The sequence below is a fragment of the Triturus cristatus genome, chromosome 5_1 (genome assembly GCF_964204655.1).
Source record: "Triturus cristatus chromosome 5_1, aTriCri1.1, whole genome shotgun sequence".
NCBI classification, from domain to species: Eukaryota; Metazoa; Chordata; class Amphibia; order Caudata; family Salamandridae; genus Triturus; species Triturus cristatus.
The window spans coordinates 47220747-47247792 of record NC_140587.1 but is presented as its reverse complement, the minus strand read 5'-3'; the positions used below and the strand labels follow the sequence as shown (position 1 = coordinate 47247792).

Genomic DNA, 27046 nt, shown 5'->3' with positions numbered 1-27046 from the left:
CACCCACCAGGTTCCAAAGCACAGTTCTTAATAAACTGGAATAAGGTGCTTGAACCCCTCATCACCAGAAATAATTGTATGTACGATTTTAGAGGATTTTAACTAGTACCTGGAGAAACAGGATGATTAGGATGCTGGTGCCTTTCTAGACCTCATGCATAGCTTTGGCTTTTCCCAACGTGTTGCTCTGGCCACACAAAGCAGGCCATACCCTCGATGGTATTTTTTCCAATCGGGTAGATCTGGCGGTGGAAGAGTGTAGCCAGCTTAGCTGGTCAGATCATTATGCACTGCTATTCAAAGTATCAAAGGAGCAGGCAATTAAAAGGATCCGAGATAAAGCTATTTGTGTGAGGAAATGGAGCAAACTTTCTGGCAAGGAGTTTAGAAAGGCCTTGATTAAATCACAGATTGTTGGGCTAGAGGAGTCTGAATCAATAGCAGTGAAATTCAATAAGTGCCTTTTTTCTGCTATTGAAGAACTGGTCCTGTCTCAACCCAAATTGGAAGGCAGAAGGAATACCTCTGCCCCGTAGTTTTGAGAAGGCCTGAAAATTTTACAAAGGACATGTCGGAGACAAGAATGCAGATGGAGACTCACTATGCTCTTTGAGGATACGCTTAAGCATAGGGAATTAGTGAAACAAAGGTGCAATTAGTGAGGCAAAATGTTATTTTTCTCAGAAACTATGGCTGGCCATTAACACACCAAAAGAACTTTAAGTGGTCACTAATCTCTCCTCCCCTCCCATTGAACAAGCTCTGGAAAACTCCCAAGTTATCTGTGATATGGCAGCAGAGTTCTTCAGAGAAAACATTATGAAGTTCATGAGGATTTTGAACAGAAGGATAACCAGCTTACCACTGCTCTGGAAGTTACCTCCTATGACGTGTCTGCAGATGCCTCTTAAGCAACGTTTTCTCCTCTTCCGGCAGAATTTAAGCTCTTCTGGCACAAATCACGTAAGGCTCACTGGGTGACCCCTGCCCGCCTAAGGTGCTGCAACTCGTCCCTTATATTATTGGAGATTTCTTGGAGAAAGTTTACTCTCAGATGTTTGAGTCTGGCATCTTTCCCCAATGTTGGAAGGAGGTGATTGCGATTCCACCAAAGAAGCAGCCCAACAGAGATGTGGGAGACCTTAAAACTTTACACCAACCTCTCTGCTGCTTGCCCCAAAGAAACATATTAACCTGGAATTAGCAGAATTTCTCAATGTACACGGATATCTGGATTCGTCACAAAATGGATTCAGAAGTAATCACAACACAGAATCTACCTTAATTATGGCGGCTGACTAAATCCGCTGTCAGGTTGATTCTGGGGGAACGGCTATTCTGGTTTTGCTCGACTTGTCTGCAGCCTTTGACACCATATCTCAATCTATTGGTGCAAAGGCTGAGACATGTAGGATTGTGCGATACTGTATTAAAACTATTACGAGTGCTTCTTGACCGATAGAATTTGCATGGTCAGCTGAGACGATTTCAGGGCTCAACCATTGTAGCTTCCTTGCGGGGTCCCCGGGGGTTCCTTGCTGAGCCCCGTGCTCTTTAGTTTGTACGCTGCCACTTCGCCTAAGCTAGTGAACTCTTTTGGCTTTCAAGTCTCCTCCAGTGCAGACGATACCCAAATCATTGCTTCCATCTCTGATGATTTAGAATATTGTCACCCATAAATTTAGCTCTTGCATGACCACAGTCAGCAGCTGGATGAAGGTGAACTGGCTTAAAATGAATGGTGAAAAAACTGAAATTGCAATATTTGAAGCAGAGAACTCCATCTGGTCCAACTCTTGGTGGCCTAAAACCTGTGTGACGCTCCCAGTGCCAGTCAACACTGGAAACAAAATCTGGGGGTAGTCTTTGATAATTCATTGACCTTTGATATACGGGTCAACAAAATGATGAGCACTTGCCTTGGATTATCAAGACCCTAAAGAAAATTATTTCCCTTTTAACCCAGGAGTTGAGGGTTGCAGTGGTCATATCGCTCATTACATCTTGCCTCAACTACTGCAATGCCCTCTACTTAAACGTAAATCAATATTCTTTAAACTGCAGATGATTCAAATGGAGCTGCTAGATTGGTTCTAGGCCTGCCAAAAGCCTGTTCTGTTGGGGAGAGCCTGGGGTCCCTCCACGGACTACCAGTTTGAAAGAGTAATCTTTAAATCGGTATATCTAGTGCTTAAGGCCAGAGGGGTGTAGACTATCTCAGGTACGTTTTTAACTGGTATGCCCCAGTAGATTATTATGATCTGCGGCACAAAGAAAACTGGTCATCCTCAGGTCTCATAAAACCAGAAAGGGGAGGGGTTTGGGGGTAGGATGGGGGACGTGCTTTTTCGTTGGCTCAGGAAGGCTGTCCCACAGCCTTGCTACAGCCAATCAGGAGGGTTGACCCTGATGGAGTAGTTTCTTACCTGTAACTCCAGTTCTGTAGTAGGGGTATCTCTGTTATAGTCATAATCTATGAATAATCCCCGCCCATGTGCGGAGACCCCGGAGCAATCAAAAATATCTCTTAAGCTGTCCCGCATTTGCAAACCTGCAAAGACACTTAAGAGACAGACAAAATAATACAGCCTAATCACAACAAGGATGCACTGGCCAGCACTTCCTCTGAAGTGAACACAAAAGCCAAAATAAAGTTTAAATGTCATTTTTATTCACATCTGACATCCTCCTTTATTACCACACACTCCCTTCACCAAAATCTCTTTAAACAATAGAGAGGAAGGGGTGGACAGACAAGCCCTATAGGCTGTCATTATGTGTCTGCTAAAGGGATACCGTGCCTTTAAGAAACTCTCCAGAGACCCCCGGTATCCCAGGATGCACAGCCAACACAAGTTACTTTCAGTTCTTTTTGAAGGTGTATAACAACAGGCCTGATACTATCAGGTTACTCCACCGGGGAGGAGGGAGGGTCGCTTAGGACTATAACAGAGATACCCCTACTACAGAACTGGAGTTACAGGTAAGAAACTACTCCTTCTGTAGTAGGGGATCTCTGTGTATAGTCATAATCTATGAATAGAATGGCAAGCCCATCCCAACCAACAAGCAGCGGTGGAGTAAGCCCAACCACCAACAAATCACTGTGCAAACAAATTCCTCAACGAAGCCTGTCCAACCTGCGCATCTGCCCTAGCATCAGAATCCAGGCAGTAATGCTTCGTAAACGTATGGACCGACTTCCAGGTGGCAGCCTTACAAATGTCAGCAATGGGAACATTCCTAAGCAAAGCTGTAGTAGCAGCCTTGCCTCTAGTCGAATGTGCCGTAGGCTTACCCCCCCAATGTCTTATTAGCTTTTTGGTAACAAAGCTGAATACAGGAAACAATCCATCTGGAAATGGACTGTTTTGAGGTAGCTAAACCAGTTCTTACCGAACCATAATTAACAAACAGTTGATCCGACCTGCGGATATCTTTTGTCTTATCCAGGTAGAATTTCAGCACCCTACGTACATCAAGTGAATGCAGAGACCTCTCCGCCGGAGAGGAAGGATGCTGAAAAAACGTAGGCAAAGTTATCATTTGATTTACATGGAAATCTGATATCACCTTAGGCAAAAATTTAGGATGGGTACGCATCACTACTTTAGAAGCATGGAAAACAGTATACGGCTCTTGACAACACAGAGCCTGAATCTCACTCACCCTCCTGGCCGATGTAATGGCCACAAGGAAGGCAGCCTTCCAAGACAAATGCTGCAACGAAGCCTTATGGATAGGCTCAAAAGGCTCCCTCATCAATCTAGATAACACCACATTCAATTCCCATGGTGGAGAAGGTCTTCTAACAGGGGGAAACACCTTACGCAAACCCTCCAAAAAATCCTTAATCACAGGGATTTGAAAAAATGAGGTTTGAGAAGGGCCTTTCCTATACGCAGTCAGAGCTGCGAGAAGAACCTTAATAGACTGAAAATTAAGCCCAGATTGAGCTAACTGCAGCAGATAAGGCAAAATAACATCTTCTTTACAGGATGTAGGGTCAAAGCCCTTTGCCTTGCACCATAAGCAGAATCTCTTCCACTTATAGGCGTAGGAAGTCCTCGTAGACTGTCTCTTCGCCTCTTTCAAGATCTCCATACAGTCCTGAGGTAGGTTCAAGTGTCCATACTGTACTAGCTCAGGAGCCATGCTGCCAAACTCAAGGACGAGAGATTGGGGTGAACCATCTGTCCTCCGAACTTCGTGAGAAGGTCCGGCCGACACGGCAGGCGTCTGTGTGGCAGAACAGACCGGTGAAGAAGGTCGGTGAACCACCATTGCCTCGGCCACTCCGGAGCAATCAGGATCATTCTGGCTCTGGATTGCGACAGCTTGATCAGCACCGCCGGGATCAGGGGAATGGGTGGAAAGGCGTAGAGAAAGCTGTTGGACCAGCTGATCCATAGGGCATTCCCCAGCGTCCCTGGTTGGTAGTACCTGGACGCGAAGTCGCGGCATTTGCTGTTTTCTGCCGTAGCGAACAGATCTATATCCGGAGTGCCCCACTCTGCGAAGACGTCTCTTAGCACGTCGTCGTTTAGCACCCACTCGTGGTTCTCTTGAACGAGCCTGCTGAGCGCGTATGCTTGGGCATTCTGCACCCCCGGCAGATGGGCCGCCGTGATCGTCAGGTTCCTGGCCACCAGCCAGTTCCAGATCGCCTGTGCCTCCCGAGACAGGGTGCGTGAACGTGAGCCCCCCTGCTTGTTGAGGTAATACATGGTCGTAGTATTGTCCGTCTGAACCAGCAGGGAGTTCGTCCTGAAGGAGGGATGGAACGCCTTCAAGGCCAAGTGTACCGCTCTGAGTTCCAAAAAGTTGATATGGTAAGTCGTCTCCCTCTGCGACCATATCCCCTGAATCTGAAGAGGGCCCGAATGCGCTCCCCAGCCCTGGAGAGACGCATCGGTCACTATGGTCTGGACCGGAATATCCTTGTGAAAAGGAGTCCCCTTGCAGACATTCTCTGGGGCACACCACCATTTCAGAGACTGCCGAGCGTGTTGAGACAACTGGATCTTGTCCTCCCAACGCCCCCGCTTCTGGTCCCATTGATCCTCCAGACATTCCTGGAGGGGCCTCATACGCAGACGTGCATTGGGGGTGAGAAAGATGCAAGAAGCCATCGACCCCAGTAAGGAAGACACCGTCCTCACCGTAGGAGAGCGGGCTGAGATGAGATGTCGAGCCTTCCCACGGATCGATAAGCGTCTCTCCTTCGAAGGACACGCGCTTGCGTTCAAGGTATTGACTGAGGCCCCCAAGTACTGGAGACACTGCACAGGGATCGGCACTGACTTCGACGTGTTGATGTGCAGTCCCAGGCGATGCAGCAAGGCAGCTGTCCTGTTGAAATGGCACTGGGCTTCCTGGTAAGTGGACGCTTTGATCAACCAATCGTCCAGGTATGGATACACAAACACCTTGGTCTTCCGCAGGTGTGCCGCGACCACTGCCATGCACTTGGAGAACATCCGTGGTGCAGACTTCAGGCCAAACGGGAGTACTGAATACTGGTAATGGTTGTTGCCTACCAGAAACCTCAGGAACTTGCGATGCTTTGGTGCGATCGGCACATGAAAGTAAGCGTCCTGCAGATCTATGGCGCACAGCCAGTCTCCTCGATGCAACTGAGGGTAAATCTGATGCAGGGACAACATACGGAACTTTTCTCTGCGGATCCACTTGTTTGCTTGACGCAGATCTAGAATAGGCCTGAACTCGTTCTTGTCCTTTTTTCTTACGAGAAAGAACCGTGAGTAGAGACCTCTTCCTTTTTGCTGCAAAGGAACCGCTTCTATCGCCCTCTTTTTTAACAGAACGTCTGCCTCCCGCTGGAGCTCCCTCACCATGTAGGAGGAGTGCACTGGTGGAATCTGTGGAGGCGGGCTGGTGAAACGAAGACAGTAACCATTGCAAACAATATTCAGCACCCACTTGTCCTGCGTTATTGTCCTCCACTCTGCCAGGTAGTGTTAAATACTTCCCCCCACCGGAGCGGGTAACGGATGAGGGGGAAGTAACTTTTCAGGGCTTCGACCCGGCCGGGCCTTTGTTCCCCGACGAGGACTGATGCTGTCCTCTGCCCCTCTGGCGCTTCTGAAAGGACTGCCTCGGGAACTGCTGTTGTTGCTGGGGCTGTTGTTGGTGGCCCGACTGACGCCCTTGACCTCTCTGCTTGTCGTAGCGCCTGCCCGAGGATCGGAAGGACCTCCTCTGCTCCTTGGGCCTCTCCAGCCCCACCGCCTTCAGAGTTTCCGCCTCAGCCTTCATGTGGGCCATCTCGTCATCCGCATGCGACCCGAACAGCGTCGTGCCAGAGAATGGTAAATTGGCGATCTTCTGCTGTGCTTCAGGCTTGAGCGGGGTCAGCCGCAGCCAGGAATGCCTCCTCATGTGTATGCCGTGGCAGTACCCATGGGCCGCCAGCAGCGACACATCCCCCGCCGCACTGATGATCTGATTAGAGACCATCATGCCCTCGTTCAGCACCTCCTGAAAGTCCTCCCTCTTGTCTCTAGGCAGGGAGGCAGCGAACTGTTGCAGGGAGTCCCAAAGAGACCGGTCATAGCGCCCCAACAGAGCGGAGGCGCTAGCAGCCTTCATCGTAGTGGCCGACGTGGAGCACATCCTCCTCCCCAAGGAGTCCATTTTGCGACTCTCCTTATCCGGAGGAGCAGTGGATGAAGGCGTCGTAGAGTGTTGTTTACGAGCCGCCGCCACGATAACAGAGTCCGGTGGAGGATCCACCCTGAGGAACGCCGGGTCCGAGTCAGGAGCCCTGTACTTTTTTAGCAGTCTCGAGGGCGCCGGTTTCACCACGGCCGGCGTCAAGAACACCTCCATTGCAGGTTCCTCCAACCCCGGAACCAACGGGAGGAGGGGGCGCGACAGAGGAGCCTTATGCAAAGTTTCAAAGATCACAGAAGTAGTGGGAATAGGGGTAGTGACTGATATCCTCAACTTCGCCGCCCCTCTCATCAGCACCTCCTGGAACGTGGCAATGTCATCCACCGGCGAGACGCGGGTAGGAGGCGTCTCCGACAGCGAGGGCGAAAACCGTCCAGTCCCAGAAGAGTTCGTGCCCCTCGAGCCTCTGGAACGAGACCGATACCTCCGTCGTCCATGTCCAGAGTGGACGATCTGCGCCTACTCCGTGATCGCCTGCGAGGGCGAGAGCGAGACCGCTGCCTGTGAGGAACCCTCGGGGGCGGAGGCGGTGGCTGCGGTGGAGATGTAGGCAGCTGAGGCGCGGGCAGAGGCAGCGGAGGAGGGGGAGGAGGAAGAGGAGGAGGAGGAGGAGGAGGAGGAGGAGGAGGAGGAAGATCAGGCACCGGTGGAGGAGCCGGTGGAAGATCGGGCGCAGGAGGCAGAGGCGGCTGCTGGGTACGCAGCGGGGACAGATGTTCCGAAGCCCCATCACTCCTAGCAGGAGAGCCCGCACCAGAACTGTCCGGGCTCGCGGCCACTCTCCTCTTCTTGGCGGGCCTGTCCCGTGTGGAAGCCACCGACGGGGAACGTCCGCGTCTCCCCGATCCCCGACTGGAGATCGTAATCACTACGGACGTGTTCCCCGATGTCCGTGACGTCGAACTGTACGTCGACCTCGTCCGGCGTCTCTTAGCCCTCGACGTCGAACGCCGTCTCGCAGTCGAGCGTCCTCTCGACGTCGAACCATGCCTCCTCGACGTCGAACCACGCCTCGACCTCCGTCGCCGCGGCGTCGACTTCTGCCTCGACGTCGACTTCTGGTGCTTCGACGTCGAACGCTGGTGTCTCGACGTCGACGTCCGGTGCCTCGACGGCGACCTGTGCCTCGACGGCGACCTGTGCCTCGACGGCGACCTGTGCCTCGACGGCGACCTGTGCCTCGACGGCAACCTGTGCCTCGACGGCGACCTGTGCCTCGACGGCGACCTGTGCCTCGACGGCGACCTGTGCCTCGACGGCGATCGTCTCCGCCTGGACGGCGGGCACCGGGATCTCGGCGTCGACTCCATCAGCGTCGAGCCGTGGGTCGACGGCGAAGGTGGCGCGTGAAGTCTTCCATGGGGCTCGGTACGACGTCGATGGGTTGTCGACGTCGACCGTGACACCTGCGACGGCGACCCGGTCCCGGGTCTCGCCGGCCCCTCTCTCGACGTCGAACGCCGAGGCTGCCGCGACCCAGAGCCCTGGATCGACGGTGAACATACCGGTGCCTTCTCCCTCGCCGTCGACGTCGTCGCCTTCGACGTCGAACGCGACCTACCAGCCGGTAGGCGCCGTTTCTGCTCCCTGCTCTGCCCGGAGGTCCCTCCAGGGGCTGAAGCATGGGCGGAGGAGGGAGAATGAGATCCTCCATGCCCCGAAGTCCCACCGGTCCTCTGCTGCTCCTGTCCCTGAAGGCGAATCTTCTCCCTGTCCCTCAGGGTCCTCTTTGAAAAGGTTTTACAGATGGCACATGTAGCTGGGACATGTGAGGGCGACAAGCAGAGGATACAAACATCATGTGGGTCCGTCTTGGCCTTTTTCCTCCCACACTCAGGGCAGTTATCGAACAAAGCCATGCTAAGAGTGGGCCAAAACTGCTCCAGATTGCAGGCAGTAGTAGACAAAGGCTCTAGACGTCGAATGAAAACACTATTTATCCAAAAAAAACAATTTTAATCAAATAAACCACCCAAAAGGGTAGAGCTCAAGCTCCAGGGTCCTGCTAGCAGGAGCCGGAAAAAAGAACTGAAAGTAACTTGTGTTGGCTGTGCATCCTGGGATACCGGGGGTCTCTGGAGAGTTTCTTACAGGCACGGTATCCCTTTAGCAGACACATAATGACAGCCTATAGGGCTTGTCTGTCCACCCCTTCCTCTCTATTGTTTAAAGAGATTTTGGTGAAGGGAGTGTGTGGTAATAAAGGAGGATGTCAGATGTGAATAAAAATGACATTTAAACTTTATTTTGGCTTTTGTGTTCACTTCAGAGGAAGTGCTGGCCAGTGCAGCCTTGTTGTGATTAGGCTGTATTATTTTGTCTGTCTCTTAAATGTCTTTGCAGGTTTGCAAATGCGGGACAGCTTAAGAGATATTTTTGATTGCTCCGGGGTCCCCGCACATGGGCGGGGATTATTCATAGATTATGACTATACACAGAGATCCCCTACTACAGAACTTAGGTTTCGCAGGCATGTTAAAACTTGGCTCTTTGCAGCTCTTTAGATGGGCGGGGGCTTCTCTGTCTAGGTGGTTGGCCAGCTACTTTCACTAATGTGCTGATTTGACTGACCACAGCAATTTGAGGCCTTTTGGTTAAATGCACTCTGTAGGAAGCTGGCTCTGTATATGATATTACCACTAGTTCCCCAAAAGTGTACAGGGCTCAAAGTAAAACACAAAGTATTTTATTAGTGGTAGTATGGGCGAGCAGCTTTACGTCTAACACAGAGGCGTGTAATACATTTATTGCACAACTGTGATAAATAATGGACACAAGACTCAAGTAGGAGGTCCAGACTAATTTTAGAAAATCATACTTTGTGTTTTATTTTTAAACCAAGCTCTTTGCAATATGATAAGTATGTTTTAAAATAAAAATACTGTTCATTTTGAAAAATCAACATTATTTTCAGGACAGTTCAATGTTATCCTATGGGGAAAACAGTTTTGAGGTTAATCAGGTAAGTACAGAACTAACAGTTTCAGTCTTCGGGACCAAAGGTCAGCCATGGGCAAGGAGTAGGTAAGTACCACCACCAGTGGCACAGGGCGGCCAGGAGCAGAGGTCAAAATCAAAGTTTGTTTCAATTGGGACTGGGGGTCCTTGGAGCCACACTGCTTGCAGGTAAGTGGATCGGTTGTAGGTGCCAAGCTTTGAGTGTTAGGACCAGCACAGGAGGGAGGGGGGGGGGGGCACACAAGCAGCACCAAACATACAACACCAGCGGCACAGGGGTGGCCGGGTGCAAACACAGCATCGGACGCCCAATGCAATCTCATGGACTTTCTTCTTTTTGGAAACAGGCAGCAGGTGTCGAACAGGCAGAAAATCAGCAACAGCACAGGTAAGCTGAGGTGTTGGGGGTCTCAGGGGCACTGCTGGTCGAGCTCACCAAAGTAAATGGGCTGCGGATGCAGGGGTGCCTTTAGACAGCGGAAATCTTACCGGGCAGGTCGCAGTGGGAGGGACCCCTCCAATTCACTCTGCAGGTGCCGTCGTGGAGGGGGGAGGAATTCTGAGTCCAGGTCGCAGGGGAGACTTCACTGGGCAGTTAGGAGACTCCGACTCAGGCCGGGGGCGTCGGGTGCAGAGTGGACACAAGTCGCAGATCCGCCTGGATCCAGAGTCTCTGTTGTTGGTTTCTTCTGGACAGTTCCGCTGGACAAGGCAGCAGTCCTCCCAGGGGTTTCAGACAGGCCAGTAGGACAGGGTCCAAGGCAGTCGTCATATTCAGTCTTCTCTGCAAGGTTGTCTTCTTTCTTCGTTGGTCATTGCAGATCTACCTTCCAGGTCTGGGTGAGCCACTTAAATACTACATTAAAGTGTATTTTATGGGAGTAGCAGGTAGGGCCAATGGGCGCCTTACCTGGGGTGACTACACCCTCTATTATGCCACCCTCCTGTGGGAGGGGGCATAGACCTAGGCCTGATTGGAAGGGTCTTCCCCCCATCTTCAAGATGGCGGGGACTGAAAGATGTGCTTCACCTCGCCTCTCCCACCTTGGGGGTGGAGTTGGTAGACATGGGTACACCTCCTATTCTCCCAAGTTTTCCCTCTGGTTTTCCTGCCCAAAGTGGACAGCAGAGGCTAGGGGTCGCATTACAAAGGCGGCAGACCTTTGAAGCTTCCCTCTTCGAGCACTGGCCCATCCTGGGGGAAGACACCTCTGCTCAGGATGTGCATTGTTTCTGGTCCCAGAGAGCAGAGGCTCTCTATCCAGGGGTTCAGAAATAGGTCTGGTGGTGGATGGCTGCCTAAAGCCAGTCAATGCCCGCACCAGGGTCAGTAGGTTTACAGGGGCACCTCTAAGGAGCCCTCCGAGTACATGTTTTAATAAAGCTCACACTGGCATCAGTGTGGGTTAATTACAAGGAGCTGGGTTCAGTGAAGCCATTTTGGTGAAGTAGAACTGGAGTTGTCAAGTTAACAGCCCCTGTACTCTCTATAACTTCCCTGGCACTTACAATATCAAGGAATATACCCTAATTCTCTAGGGGCAAATCGGCTCATGCTAATATGCCCAAACCTCGGATATAGTGCATCCTGCATCAGGGCTCGTGAGGCCTGGTAGAGGGGTGACTTAACTATATCTTAGGCAGTGCTAGTTGGCACGGCACACAGGCAGTGTGCCATGTCGACTTGGTCATTTTTTTACCTTACGGGAACAGGGGCAGGGGCATGGTCTTGGTGGGGTGGGTACTGCAAAAGAACCTAATTTTCTCACTATCTTCATACCTCTTGTGCTACTTACCAATGGACATATGATCTTGCTAAGGTAGAACATTGAAGTTGTGTTTTCATTTTGGATTTGTATGGTTTTTCGTTCTACACGTATGTGTGGTCACCACAGATTTTTCACCTTTTTCTAGCAAGTGGTAAAGTGCCTGTACTTCCCCTTTAAACATTGCCGAATTGGCATGCTCCTAGTTGGTATGTTTAACTTGCCTATAAATCCCTAATATATGGTAAAAATAATTACCTAGGGCCTGTAAATATAATGTCACTAAAGGACTGCAGCACCTATTGTGCCATTCACTATAGTGACAGCGAAAACATGGCATCAGGCCTACCCTGCATAGCCTGGCTGTAGCAGTATAAAAGCCCGCAATTCGGCCTGTAAAAACAAAACCTTTTGACAAGTAAAACTCCCTTTTAAATATTAGTACGCCACACTTATGTGAACCTTGTAGCCCCCAAGGTATATTGCATAGTATTTAAAAGTGGGACATGTAGAAAATTTACATTACCATGTTCTTACAGTGAAGAGGTGTGAGAAAGTGCCCTCTTTCTGCATGGTTGCCCCCACTTTTTGCTGAATTGCTGATGTACTTTGGCTGAGTGTGCCCTGGGCTCCTGCTAATCGGGTACTGTGAGAAAGTGGGTTTCTGTTGCAGTAACCCCCCCCTTTTTTTTTGTTGCCAGACTACTTATGCTCTTTGACTTGATGTGCTCTAGAGGGGCCTGCAAATCAGGACCCCAGGGCCTGTGTTCTTTCCCCAAAACAAAATCCAATTGGCAACTCTGGCCACAGGTAGGTCCCTGGTAAATGGTACCCCATGTACCCAGGGCACTGTGACCAGAGAAGGCTCCTAAGGGCTGCAGCACCAATTGTGCCACCCTTAGGGGCCCTGTAACTTTTCACAAACACACTGCCTTGCAGGCTGCGTGTCTTGGTGCAGATCAAAAGTGAAGAGTCGACATGGCACTGTGAGGAGGAGCGGGTCCACAGGGATAAACAACCAGATGTTAACCGTTTCCTTACCGTTCGTATGCTGATAACCACGAAGCCGACATAACGACGCATCTTTTCCCCGCCCCCCAGTACGTTGCACCTGACCCGGAAGTCCCTCCTCTCGGAAGTGACAGGACACAGCAGGTAACGGACCTGGAGGTCACAGGAGGCAGAAAAAGCCAGAAGCCGAGAGAATCGGCGCGTCCCTTGGAAGGCAGCCGGAGGTAGCAGAGAGAGATGCCGAAAGGATCGAAGACATCATCCCCTGTCGAGAGGACGCCGAAAGAAGCAAGGACGCCGCTTCCCGTCGAGAGGACGCCGAGGAGATCCCCACGGAAGAACCGGAGGGTCCCGACGTCTGGACCAAGGAGTGGTGGAGCCCAGGGGACGCGTATGAGCCGCCACAACTCAGGAGAGTTGTGGCAGACAGCGGTACGTAACGGGGACCACAGGGATAGTAAGGGAGTGGGGTGGAGGGATTGTGGGAGAGGGTTTCTCTATTAGTCGCCCGCAAGTATCAGGAGAGGATTGAAAGAAAAACAAACCAGCAAAATCCCTACCATAGGATACGACCACCCCTTTGCTACCTTCATAAGTTGAAATTCTTCACCCCCTTTTTCGCCACCCTTCACTCTCCTTGTCAGGATCGCACCGGGTGTGGTGACGGTATACACGAAACACAAAACCTGTACTTGATCGCTATTTCTTTTGTTTTTGGGTTACCCCGGGGAGAACCACACCAGAGACGGCACCAGGAGCCAAGGAGGAACAGCCCAACCTTCCTACAGAGGAGCCTCGGAGAGACCCACTGAGGAGCAAGCCTATGAAAACACCAACGAACTGGATTGTTTCTACCATACTTTGCCTATCTGCATATCTTACTTTGCTTACTTACCGTTATCCCTTATTGCGGGTTATTGAATATCATCAGTAAAACCCTACACTATTCAACCTCTACGGCCTCCTCACTTCTGTTTCCGACCGTCCCTCCGACAGGCACACATCCCCGTGTGCCATGCCTACCAACCACTGCCCTGGCCTAGGTCAGCCGCCCCTCTTGCTGAGTGCACTATGCCAGTGGTGAGGGTACAGAGGCATGAGCCCTGTGCCCCTACAGTGTCTGAGTCCATTCTCAGACATTGTAAGAGCAGTGTACCATTAAAGAGTATATGGTGCAGGGAGGTTGTCATTACGAACTCCACAGTACCATGATGGATACACTGAAGTCTGGGAAGTTTGGTATCAAACTTCTCAGCACATTGTACCCACACTGATGCCAGTGTGGGTTTCAATGTAAAACGCACGACAGAGGGCATTTTAGAAATGCCCCCTGAACTTGACCCACAACCAGTGTCCCGAATGAGTGGCTGCTTAGGCTGCCACCCACCAGACATATTGCTGGACCCCTGGGTCGAGAGCCATCCGCTCTAGAGGGCCTGCAACAATGCACATCCCGGGACGAGGAGCTAGGTCCCCTGCCCCAGGATGGGCAGGGGAAGCTTCAAAGGCCTGCCGCCTTTGTGAGCTTCTCCAGACCACTTGCTGTACTCAGCAACTGGTCCCCACTGGTTCTACCCCCCACTTTGGGCAGGAGAACCGGCGGGAAAAACAAGTGAGGAAGAGAGGTGTGCCCACCTCTGTCAACTCCACCCCTAAGGTGGGGGAGTGAGGGGAAGCACAACCTCGAGTCCCCGCCATCTTGAGGATGGGGGGACCCAGCCAACCAGGGACAGGCTCCTGCCCCCCTCCCAAAGTGCATTGGTTCAGCACGACCTCGTCTGATGGCTGTCTGACCTCGTCTGATGGCTGTCTGACCTCTTCTGATGGCTGTCTGACCTCGTCTGATGGCTGTCTGACCTCGTGGGGCATTCTTTGGCCAATGCTGGCTGGCTTGTCCCACTGAAGATTATGAACTTCCATTTCAGAGACTTAGTACGAAGGTAAAACTTCAGACCAGGTTGAACCTGGTTTCTGTAGCCAATTCGCAGTCCATCTCATTTGGCCTCAAATCACACCTATTGCGACTCGATGATGGCAGTGAGTCAGCAGCTAGTGTTTTTGGCACAATTTATTTAAACTTAAAGCTTTCTTACCTCTAGTTCCCCTTACTGGATTTTTGTCATTCTGGTGTTATTTTATTTATTAAAATGTACTCTATTCTCTTGTAATTGGTTGAGGTCTGGGGTTGTGTTTTGCCTTCATTGCTGTTTGGGTTCTGCATCAATAATGTACACATTGCCTTCAAGTTAAGCATGTTAGCTCTGTGCCATAACTGTTAGGGATACAGCTCAATTGTTTCGTATTGTAATTGGATTTATATAGCGCTTGCTACCCCTGGCGAGGTGTCTAAGCACTTTTTCAAAAAGTAGCACGCTACTCTGGAATCCATAAAGGATTAGTGGTGAATAAGTATAGTGAAAATATGAAAGTAATTTGAGTGGTGGATGTTAGTCAGTTATTTGGCTTGAGCAGGATAGGGGAGGGATAGAAGTGGGAAAAAGGTTTGCGTTTTTATAGCGCTTGCTACCCTTGATGGGGTGTTGAAGCGCTTTTTCGGCGAGTAGCAGGTCACATCGGAACCCAGAAAGGATAAGTGGTGAATCAGTATAGTGAAAGTAATTTGAGTGGTGGATAGGCAAGTCAGTTCTTTAGATTGAGAAGGATAGTGGAGGGATAGAGAAGGGAAAAAGGTTTGCATTTATATAGCGCTTGCTACCCTTGATGGTGTGTAGCATGCTAATTCTGAACCCATAAAGGATTAGTAGTGCATTAGTATAGTGAAAATATGAAAGTCATTTTAGTGGTGGATATGTTCGTGAGAATATTTGGATTGAGAAGGATAGTGGAGGGATAGAGAAGAGAAAAATAGGTTTGCATGTATATAATGCTTGCTACGCCTGATGGGGGGGGGGGGGAGGGGGAGAAGTCTTCTTTCGGACAGAATAATGTAACTATCAGCAATATGTACATTTGTTAAGAAGAACTAATGAATATCTATATACAATTCTTTTATTTTTACTTAAGTATTCTACACGTTCATACAAAGCAATATACACATATAGGTACATATCTTTAGTACAAATAAATGCTCATCTACAGAGAGATCTGCTCCGTATTTCTATCTGTTTGCGTAGGGTGCTTATGTGGGGAAGAGCCAACTCCTGAGTAGTTTTCTGAAGAGAAAGTGGTGACACACACTGGGGTTGTTATTACTGAAGGGGCTCAAAGTTATTGCAAATTCAGAAATATAAGGGAAAAAAGTGTAGAGACAAAGATAAAGTCGAAAAAAATCTCATAACCTCTACCTGTAAAAGTGGGGGTTGATATCCATCCTCGTGGGAGACAGCCTGCCCATTCATGAGACTGGCGGCTGTCCGTTCACGGTGCCCCACCGCCCTGTTGCTTGGTCCAGGGACTGACCCGTGGCAGGGGAGCTTCAACTAATTCCCGGCAGGGCACCTCGTCGGCATCGGAAGCCCCTCCTAGCAATCCTTCACGCTCCTACTGGTTGCTTTCTTCTTTTTGCTGCTTGGAGCTGGGAACCCGGGAGAGCCGATCCTCGCCAGGATTCGGCGCCTGAGGGCGCTCTTCAGTCTGTCCCAAAGAAGTCTCATCGGTCGGGCAGAGGCCTAGTTATAGCGGTGGGGCTTCCACCTGGGTGGCCACATTGGATGCCGGACTGCAGACCTAAAGTGGTCCGGGGCTCGTGTAAGTGAAGCTGTGAAAGGGAGGGGGACCTTGAATGTGAGAGGGCGACATCTATGACCCCGATATACGAAAAGAAATACCCCAAATTAGGAAAGCCTAAGGCTCTGGTAAGGTTTCAGCAGTTCCTTGTAATAGGGCAGACCTCAGCTAGGCGACGGGTCCAGCAGAGGCGGGCTGAGCCAAGGTCCGTTCACCACATGCCAAACGCGGGGGTGGGGCACCCCAAGGTTCGAGAAGTCTGGCTCTGCCCCGCAGACCTCAGTCAGGCTGTTAGCAGGTACGAGTTAGAACCTAGGTATGTAAATGTAAATTTTGTGACTGTAATGGTTCATCCTGGCAACAGTTGCGATTATTCTTTAAGGTGGGTAGTCACTAACCCCAAAATAATAACACACTTTCATACAGAGTAAAAATTATCAGGAGATTAATTTGAAATCTTGGACAGGAATGCAACATTGTAAGGAGGCTGAACTTACCAGAAGATACGGCCGAGTTTGATGGTTGCCCAGAGCCACCAGCAGCACCTCTTTCACCAGCGGCATCTCCCCCTGCCGCATAACTTCCTCCTTCTTGCTGTCACCCTGTGCAGAAGCTTTTCCAAACGAGCTGTCCACAAGCACCCTCTGACCCATGGGGAAGTTCTTCACTAGAAAGACTAAGCGCCATTCGGGCAACTGATAGATCTGAAGCATACATGAAAATTAAAGGAAAACATTTAGACAAAATACAAAACAACTCCAAATTGTTCCTGAGATAACAAACCCCTAATGGATCTACATCTAAGAGTCCAGGGAAGAGTGAACAAGCTGGTTCAAAGGTCAGTAATGTAAACAAGGATCCACTGGAGGAAAAGGGAGACCAGGACGGGACTTATTCCTATTCCTAATAAAGGATGGAAACAATTGAAAAGCGATTATTTTCAGGTAAAGAACACGGTTCGAAAGAGTGGTTTCGCTAACATGGAAGAGGTGTTCAGAGGCCACTGAAGAGCATACTCGCCTCGAGACTTGTGAGCTAATATACAATTACCAGCTCTTATATCATTGCCTCTTGCTGAGTCTAACCCATCAAAATAAGCCAATGATTATCGTATGACCCGGATAGATGGATCTCTGGTAACTTCTTACTGCTTCTGCAGGTCATGGCTGCACCTGTGTTCTGTTCCAGCTAAAGGTACCACTGTCAAGAGGCATGGATTTATGGTTTAAATCTGTTTATTGATTTCAAGCAAACATTGAACAACAACACCCTCAATTCCAGAGGCACAATACCAACGAGGCAACTGGGTTGCCAAGCTGAGCAAAACTACGGGTGGTAGACATAAACTGGGCCAAAAAATATAAAAATAGTAAAATCATACAAACCCCAATGATACCTCCCCCCTCCCTTTCCCTCGTCCGCGTTAACTGGTCAAGTGAAGGCAGCCTCTAAAGGGTCAACGCCGCCGCTTGCGGCGATTCTGGGAAGTGGCGTTTGGGATCTGTGTGTCTGCTAGGCGCAGTAACCGCAGATAACGGGGACAGGTCAGCTCACGGAATTCAGACACCAGTAGGGTGAGGAAGGGCCTCCATAACTCTGGGAATTCGGATCCTCTACCAGCTAAAGTGAGTGTCAGTTTCTCCATACCCAACACCCCCCAGAGTCTCTGGAGCCATCCAGAGTGTGTCGGGAGCTGGGCTGAACGCCAGTGTATCAGTATGTTTTGTGTCGCTGCGCCTAAGGCGATGGCAATCAGCCTGCCCCTCCGGGATTTGAGTGGGATTGTCAGCGGGTTGGGCAAGCCCAGAAGAATATACGCGGGGAAGCGCGGTAGCTCTGTCTCGAAGTGCAGATCAATTTCATCCAAAACATGGGACCAGTATGGTTGTATACAGGTACAGCTCCAGAGAACGTGTTCTAGGGTGCCCACTTCTCCACAGTCCCTCCAACACAGCGCACTCCGGCGAGGGTCAAAGCGATGCAGGCGCTCTGGCGTGTAATACCAGTAAGTGGCAATTTTAGTCAGAGTCTCCGTGAGACCCATGTGGTATGCAGAGTGCCGCGCTCTATGGTAGATACCGTCCCATTCCCTGTGGCTTAAGGATCTGCCCAGGTCCCTTTCCCACCGAGCCCGGCCTGCGTTATATGTGTGTGCGGTGGTGTCCAGAAGCATTTTGTAGAGGTCAGAAATTATTTTCTTATTGGACGTGCGTGTCATTAGCCATTTTTCATAAGGGGTCAGGAGACGCTGCGCCTGGGGCCTAACCTGTTGGTGGAGTGCCCAATGTCTGACTTGTAAATACGGCAGGCGCTCTGATTCCGGGAGGCCGTAGTGTTCCTTGAGCTGCTGAAATGTGATTATGCCATCAAAATCGAAAAGATAACCCAAGGACCTACAAGAGGAGGAGCGCCAGGCGCGAAAGGCCTGGGCGTCCGCCCCAGGACGAAACTCTGGATTATCAAATATTGGGGTGAGTGGTGACGGAAAGGAGGTCAGTCGGTGGGCAAGGTTAGTGCGATCCCAGGATTCCAGCACCGTGCTTGTGATATAGGAAGCGTAGAGATTGGGTAGTCTATGCTGTTTACGAAGGAAGGGGATGCCCTGCAGCGGTCTGGCCGCCACCGCTTGGTCTTGGAACAGCCAGTGTTTCTCCGATTCCAATTGGTGCCATTCCACTAAGTATCTAAGCTGAGAAGCGTGATAGTATAGTTGAAGGTCGGGCACCCCTACCCCGCCCCGTTCCGGTGGGAGAGTCGCTACTGCATGTCGAAATCAGGGTTAACGGCCATGCCAGATAAAGCGCGCTAGGTCCGCCTGAGTCTGTTGGATCCAGCCGGACGGTGGGCGGAGGGGGAGAGTTTGGAAGAGGTACAAGATCTGCGGGAGGACCGTCATCTTGATGGCCGCAATCCTGCCCAGCCAAGAGAGCGTATAAGTTTTCCATCTGCGCAGTTCTGTACGAATGCGGGAGCGGAGATTAGAGTAATTAATGTCCGCGGTGGCCTGGAGGGTTGGGGCTAGGTGAATGCCTAGATAGGGAATCGAGGCAGCTGCCCAACTCAGGGTGTGCTCTTCCTGGATATGGGCCAGGGTGTGCGGGGAGAGGGAGACGTTAAGTGCAATGGATTTCTACAGATTGATTTTGAACCCCGACCCCCGCGCAAAGCCGCACAGTTCGATGAAAAGAGCGCGCAGAGCCGGTATTGGATCGGACAGGGAGAGCAGTATATCATCCGCGTAGAGACTAATGGTATGGATGTCTCCTCCAAATTTAATCCCTGTGATGAGGGGATGTCGCCGCACTCGTAGAGCCAGAGGCTCCATATAGAGCGCGAACAGGAGGGGTGACAGGGGGCACCCCTGTCTAGTACCCCTCCCAATGGGGAAGCGGGAGGAAGTGTAGTCATTCACACTGACCGTCGCCATGGGGGAGCGATAGCAGTTTAAGATCCTGGTACGCAGCTTCTCCCCAAACCCAGCGCTCTCCAGAACCATCTCGAGGTACGGCCAGTGCACTCTGTCGAAGGCCTTCTCTGCGTCGATGGCCAAGAGCATTTATTCTCCTTGCGTACGAGACGCCTTTTCGATCAGATGCAAGATGCGCTTAGTGTTGTCGCTTGTTTGCCGCTGTGGAATAAAGCCCACCTGATCAGGTTCAACCAGGTTGGCCATATGCGGCGCCAATCGAGCCGCGAGAATGCTAGTGTACAATTTAATGTCTATGTTCAACAGGGAGATGGGTCTGTACGCGCTGCAGGCTGTCCGACCCTTCCCTGATTTGGGGATAACGACTATCGCGGCCTCTAACATTTCACTCGGGATTGCTCCCGCTTGGTCGAAGGTATTGAATAGACTCGTCAGGAGAGGGGCCACGTAGTTGCAAAAAGTCTTATAAAAGGCAGCCGTGTAGCCGTCCGGGCCCGGCGATTTACCCGGCTTAAGGCGTGAGATCGCCGAGACAACCTCCTCTATCCGAATATCCCTCTCCAAGAGATCTGCCTGCACGGACGTTAGGGAAGGCATGTGGGCCCCCGCTATGTAATCAGCGCAGACCTGGGTCTCCAGGGGATCCCCGGAATAGAGGCCCGCGTAGAAGTCGCGGAATGCCTCTGCTATACCGGCGTCGTCAGTTACAGGTTCCCCCCCTAGGGTCCGGATCTCGCGGACTCCCTGCTTTTGTCTGGTCTCTCGCAGTTTGTTTGCCAGCAGGCGGCCGCACCCATCTCCTCCCGTGTAGTATGCGTGTCAAAGCCTGAGCGCGGCGAACTCGGCCCTGTCCTGATCCAAGGCAGCCAGCTGCTTTCTTTCTATGCAAAGTTGCCGCCAGGCCCGGGAGGCGCCGGTCCGCTGATGCATTTGTTCGAGCTCTGAGACGCGCTGGGAAAGTTCCGCCCGTTTGCGGCTGCGTTCGCGGTTATGGGCAGAGGATATGGCTATGAATTCCCCCCTCTGAACAGCCTTCAGTGCCACCCACTGTGTCGCTAGAGTCGTATCCGGATTAGCATTGAGAGTGAGGAAGGTCGAGATAGTTTTCTGGAGCTGTTCGATAACAGAGGGGTGGTGTAGCAGTGTATCGCGCAGGCGCCAATGTCGGAGAGGCTGCAGGGATGGCGGGAGCTGGAAGGTGGCCAGAACTGGGGAGTGACGCCACAGGTCCGACAGCCCCAGATCACGGAGACGAGCTCGCCCGGCAGCTGTGAGAACACCCGCCTGACCAGTTCTCTGACCGGAACGGTCCAGTGCGTTGTCAAAAACGATATTGAGATCGCCGCCCAGCAGCAGACAGCAGCCCGAAGCTGCGGCCGTGTCGTCAAGAGCATTGAGGAGGAATGCAATCTGCCCTTCATTGGGTGCATAGATGGAACCAACATCCAGGGTCACCCCTCCCAGTAAAAATTGATAGGTGAGTAGTCGACCCCTGATCTCTGCCCCTTTGTGTAAGACCCTGCCCGGGAAGGAGCGGGAAACCAAAATGGCCACCCCAGCCGTCTTGGAGTTGGCAGAGGAAAACATCTGTGTTGGGAAGGCTCGGGATTTCAATCTATGGTGGTCCTTAGCCAGTAGGTGGGTTTCTTGTAGAAGGCATATGTCCGCTTTCGAATGTTCCAGGTAGCTAAGGACTGCCTTTCGTTTGACGGGATTATTCAGCCCCCGCACATTTAGCGTAAGAACTTTAAGGGGGGTGTGTGGCATCTACGGTCCAGTGAGCAAGGCGGAATCGCTGTAGAACGCTAACTATCCTAAGCAAGTGCGGGTGGCAACTCAGACCCTCCAAGCCCTTGTGCAGCAACTGTCGGGGTGCGACAGGGGAAAGTGGACGAGGGGACCCATACCCAAAAAAAAACCCCAAAACCCCTTGCAAACCAAGTATACCAATAATAACAACATTGGCAAAACCCAACAACAAAGTCACGATCCGGAAAGATTGTTCGTCACCTTGGCAAAGCCAGGGGAGCGTTGGTGTGGGGACCATAGTGTGACCAAGAGGGGGAGTATCGGTTCCCTCCGCCGCCCGCCTCCCACCGAAGACCCCTGGGTCAAGTGCGTGAGGCTACAGGTGGCCACTGCTCACTCAGCACCCGAGGGCGCCCCGGCCAGTGCGTCCATCGCCGAGGCCAGTGCGTCCCGCTGACTCTTAGCTATGTCTGTTTTGTTGGGCTTCCATCCCCGTCTGCGCCCTCCCTGTCGCCGCCATCCCGACGCCGAGGGCCCTGGCCCTGGGTCCGCAGCTCGACAGTCCTCCTCCCCATCGGGCGGCACCAAGTCCAGCACTCCGCAGGCCGCGGAGAGCGAGCGCAGCTGGTGAAGTTTGCCATCAAGGTGGAAGATGAGGCAGAATGGGTGCCCCCACGAGTATGGAATGCCCCGCTGTCGGAGATGGTCCGTGACAGGGCGGAACTGTCGTCGGCGCTGCAAAGTGATCAGGGCCAAGTCCTGGTAGAGCAACGGAAAGTGCCCCTTATAAGAGACGGGATGGAGGGTCCTTGCTTTCGCGAGGATCGCTTCTTTAGTTTTAAAGTCTTGGACGCACACCAGTATATCCGCTGGAGGGCTGTTGGGTGCCCGGGGTGGACCGACCCTATGTGCTCTGTCCAGGACGATCTCGGCGTCATCCGGCGCCGCCAGGATGTGGCGGAAGAGGCCCATGACGAAGGCAGAAGGGTCCGTGGTGTCGTCCGAGGCTTTCACTCCACGAATCCGGATGTTATGTCTGCGGGACCTATTCTCCAGGTCCTCGAGGTGGGTCCGAACATCTAGCTGCTGGTCTCGCAGGCGGAGGATTTCTTGTTGGATCGTGTTCATGTCTGACACAGTGGCGTCGTTCCTCTCCTCCAGCGCCGCCACTCGCTCCCCCACCTCCTCCACGTCCCTGCGAATGTCTTTTATCTCCGCGGTGAGGTCAGCCTTCACTGTCTGTAGGTCAGCCCGCAGAGTTTGGAAGAGGGATTCCATGAACGCCTTGGTGACCGGCTCCTCCCCAGCGCCGGGAGAGTGCTGCAGGGTCGCCATCTTGGAATCCACGCCTTGATTGCTGGGGACAGGCAGAGGGCGCCCGAATATGTCCTTTAGAGGCTTTGGTTTCCTCGCCTTGGATACGGGCATAGCGCAGCGACCCACAAAGTGACCAGCGCCGAGAAGCGCGTCGTTGTCGCCACCGGGTGTCGGGAAGCGCAGGGAGATAGAGTCTAGTAACGGCAAGTTCGTAAGCCGGTCGCGGGTCGTCCCCCGCCACTGCCCAGCAGGTGAGGTGGCAAGGTGTCGGAGGGGGGCGCCAATCGGGCAGGCACGTCACCCAGCAAAGGCAACAGGGGGGAGGGGAGCCATGTGCGCCCGCAGGTCACTGTCCGCTCGTGGCCCACCGTCTAGTTCGCTGGCTGTTCACTGGTTTGACCCTCAGCCCCTGTCGACACTTCCCCACGTCCCGGGCACCCACCGGGCCCCTCAGCCTCTCACCTCGCTCCTGCTCCGGCGCTCCCTCGACTCACCACCTCCAGGGCAGCCTCCGTGGCCCCAAGCCCGGGCCGCGCCCACGCGCACAGGTAGGCCTCCACTCGCCTCAGGCGTCGCAGCTCGTCTCGCCGTTCAGCTCCAGGAAGGGGCCGAGGGCCCCGCCGTCGTCGCCACAGGAGCCCCGGTCACCTCGGCAGCAGGCGGAAACTCGCACGGGAGCAGATCACCAGATCCGGGCCCCGCCAACGGTGCGCTCCAGCCGGGTCCCGGGCCACGTCCAGCCGCCGGTGCTCCAGTCCCAGTTCTCCCCAGCGGAGGGCAGCCTTCAATACCGGTCCAGACGTCAACCACCCGGGACAGGGAGAGGTCCCGCTCCAGCGCCAGCAAGGATCCGGCCGCAGGCCCCGGCGAGCCCCAGGGGCCGCGCCGCAGTCCAGGGCCGCCCCTCCCCCGCCACCCGGGCCTCCGCAATTTCCAACGCCCGACGAGGGCGGCCCGCGATCGGGGCAGCAGGTCCCCAGGCAGAGGCCGGTATCACTTTCTCACGGACACATGCTCTGGTTCTAGGTGAAAGCAGAAGCTCTGTTGCTCTAGAGAGGACACGTGCTATGGTTCTGGGTGAAAGCGGAGCTCTATTGCTGTAGGGAGGACACGTGCTGTGGTTCTGGGTGAAAGCAGAAGCTCGGTTGCTCTAGAGAGGATAGGTGCTGTGGTTCTGGGTGAAAGCTGAAGCTCTGTTGTTCTAGGGAGGACATGTGCTGTGGTTCTGGCTGAAAGCAGAAGCTCTGTTGCTGTAGGAAGGATACGAGCTGTGGTTCTGGGTGAAAGCGGAGCTCTATTGCTGTAGGGAGGACACGTGCTCTGGTTCTGGGTGAAAGCAGAAGCTCTGTTGCTGTAGGAAGGATACGAGCTGTGGTTCTGGGTGAAAGCGGAGCTCTATTGCTGTGGGGAGGACACGTGCTGTGGTTCTGGGTGAAAGCAGAAGCTCTGTTGCTCTAGGGAGGACACGTGCTATGGTTCTGGGTGAAAGCGGAGCTCTATTGCTGTAGGGAGGACACGTGCTGTGGTTCTGGGTGAAAGCGGAGCTCTATTGCTGTAGGGAGGACACGTGCTGTGGTTCTGGGTGAAAGCAGAAGCTCTGTTGCTCTAGGGAGAACACGTGCTGTGGTTCTAGGTGAAAGCAGAAGCTCTGTTGCTCTAGAGAGGATAGGTGCTGTGGTTCTCGGTGAAAGCAGAAGCTCTGTTGCTCTAGAGAGGATAGGTGCTGTGGTTCTGGGTGAAAGCAGAAGCTCTGTTGCTCTAGAGAGGACACGTGCTCTGGTTCTGGGTGAAAGCAGAAGCTCTGTTGCTCTAGGGAGGACACGTGCTATGGTTCTGGCTGAAAGCGGAGCTCTATTGCTGTAGGGAGGACACGTGCTGTGGTTCTGGGTGAAAGCGGAGCTCTATTGCTGTAGGGAGGACACGTGCTGTGGTTCTGGGTGAAAGCAGAAGCTCTGTTGCTCTAGGGAGAACACGTGCTGTGGTTCTAGGTGAAAGCAGAAGCTCTGTTGCTCTAGAGAGGATAGGTGCTGTGGTTCCGGGTGAAAGCAGAAGCTCTGCTGCTCTAGAGAGGATAGGTGCTGTGGTTCTGGGTGAAAGCAGAAGCTCTGTTGCTATAGAGAGGATAGGTGCTGTGGTTCTGGGTGAAAGCAGAAGCTCTGTTGCTCTAGAGAGGATAGGTGCTGTGGTTCTGGGTGAAAGCAGAAGCTCTGTTGCTCTAGACCAGGTGTCTCCAACGAGTAGCTCGTGAGCTACCAGTAGCTCTCCAGGTGCCTAGGAGTAGCTCTCCTAGGTGCAGACCAGCGTATAGAAACTTTTGCTTGGTTTCATTATTATATGTATACCAAAAGTACAAAAGCATGTATTCAAGACAAAAATGTGTGTATTTTATAACTCATAAGCTGATGTTCGGAGAAAAATGGTTGACTTCAAAATGTATTTAAAGCTTCAATTTGAGTTGGAGAGATTAATACTCATATTATTACCTTGGCGCCAAGGGGATTGCAGCTATGGCTTTTATGCATTACCATATAGAGGTATTTCAAACCGATAATATTTGTTTATTCTACTGATGGAAACCCTTCTTAATGTACTGACGTTATCACTGCTGACAATCTTAGAAGGGATGGCCACCATTACATCACTTGTATTAGTAGCTCAGGATGATTTTCATAGAACATAACTAGACTTTATAACAGAAAAGGTTGGAGACCCCTGCTCTAGAGAGGATAGGTGCTCTGGTTCTGGGTGAAAGCTGAAGCTCTGTTGTTCTAGGGAGGACACGTGCTGTGGTTCTGGGTGAAAGCAGAAGCTCTGTTGCTCTAGAGAGGATAGGTGCTGTGGTTCTGGGTGAAAGCAGAAGCTCTGTTGCTCTAGGGAGGACACGTGTTCTGGGTGAAAGCAGAAGCGCTGCTGCTCTAGAGAGGATAGGTGCTGTGGTTCTGGGTGAAAGCAGAAGCTCTGTTGCTCTAGAGAGGATAGGTGCTGTGGTTCTGGGTGAAAGCTGAAGCTCTGTTGTTCTAGGGAGGACACGTGCTGAGGTTCTGGGTGAAAGCAGAAGCTCTATTGCTGTAGGAAGGATACAAGCTGTGGTTCTGGGTGAAAGCAGAAGCTCTGTTGCTGTAGGGAGGACACGTGCTGTGGTTCTGGGTGAAAGCAGAAGCTCTGTTGCTCTAGAGAGGATAGGTGCTGTGGTTCTGGGTGAAAGCAGAAGCTCTGTTGTTCTAGGGAGGACACGTGCTGTGGTTCTGGGTGAAAGCAGAAGCTCTGTTGCTCTAGAGAGGATAGGTGCTGTGGTTCTGGGTGAAAGCAGAAGCTCTGTTGCTCTAGGGAGGACACGTGCTCTGGTTCTGGGTGAAAGCAGAAGTGCTGCTGCTCTAGAGAGGATAGGTGCTGTGGTTCTGGGTGAAAGCTGAAGCTCTGTTGTTCTAGGGAGGACACGTGCTGTGGTTCTGGGTGAAAGCAGAAGCTCTATTGCTGTAGGAAGGATACAAGCTGTGGTTCTGGGTGAAAGCAGAAGCTCTGTTGCTGTAGGGAGGACACGTGCTGTGGTTCTGGGTGAAAGCAGAAGCTCTGTTGCTCTAGAGAGGATAGGTGCTGTGGTTCTGGGTGAAAGCAGAAGCTCTGTTCTAGGGAGGACACGTGCTGCGGTTCTGGGTGAAAGCAGAAGCTCTGTTGTTCTAGGGAGAACACGTGCTGTGGTTCTAGGTGAAAGCAGAAGCTCTGATGCTCTAGAAAGGATAGTGTGAGAAAGTGGCTCTGTATATACTGTTCCCCAAATAGGAACAGTGTGTACAGAGTCCACAGTCCCCAGAGGTTTGGCAGAGGCTAAAGTTAGATATAACCTTACTCTCTAAAGTGGTAGCTTGGTCGAGCAGTAAGGCAGTATCAGAGGACAGTGTAAAGCATTTGTTGTACACACTCAGTCAGCAAATGGTCTCACACACAAGAACTGAACTCTAGGCCAATGGTTTATATAAAAAATATATGTCTGTTTTATTTTAGAACCAACAATAGGTATTAAAATATACTTTCTCAGAATGAGATGCTTTAGTTAAATACTTTTGCAATATGCAATTGACTTTTGTAGCTAGTAGTTACAGGTTGTTGCAATAGGCAACACAATTTCAAACACAATAGTACATTGAGCTCAATGGAAGTTTTAAGTTATTTACAATAGATTACTTTCAGGATTACTTTTCTATCTCCAGGACTGGATCCTAGATTCAGTCCTGGGACAGTTCTTGGAAACAAGTGAGTAAAGTCGACTTAATTACTGTTGTGATTTTTAGGCAATATTTTGCTATTTTAAAAGTTGACACTTAGAAGAAATTTCAGAGAAAAACTGTCAATGATTCCCTATGGGAGAAAATTCAAGTTACAGCTATGGTATGTTCGTTACTTTTGTAATCCAGTACTGGGCTCCTAGGCTCAGTAC

At 51.8% G+C, this 27046-nt stretch overlaps 1 protein-coding gene across 2 annotated transcripts in view; it reads right to left on the bottom strand.

The window, feature by feature from the left end:
* Positions 1-27046, bottom strand: part of CPSF1 (cleavage and polyadenylation specific factor 1) — a 514820-nt gene that overhangs the window by 227341 nt on the left and 260433 nt on the right. For both annotated transcript variants that reach the window (XM_085604356.1, XM_085604357.1), the window contains exon 23: positions 16616-16822. In XM_085604356.1, the coding sequence (XP_085460482.1) occupies positions 16616-16822 (207 nt within the window). The remainder of the gene's footprint in view (positions 1-16615; positions 16823-27046) is intronic.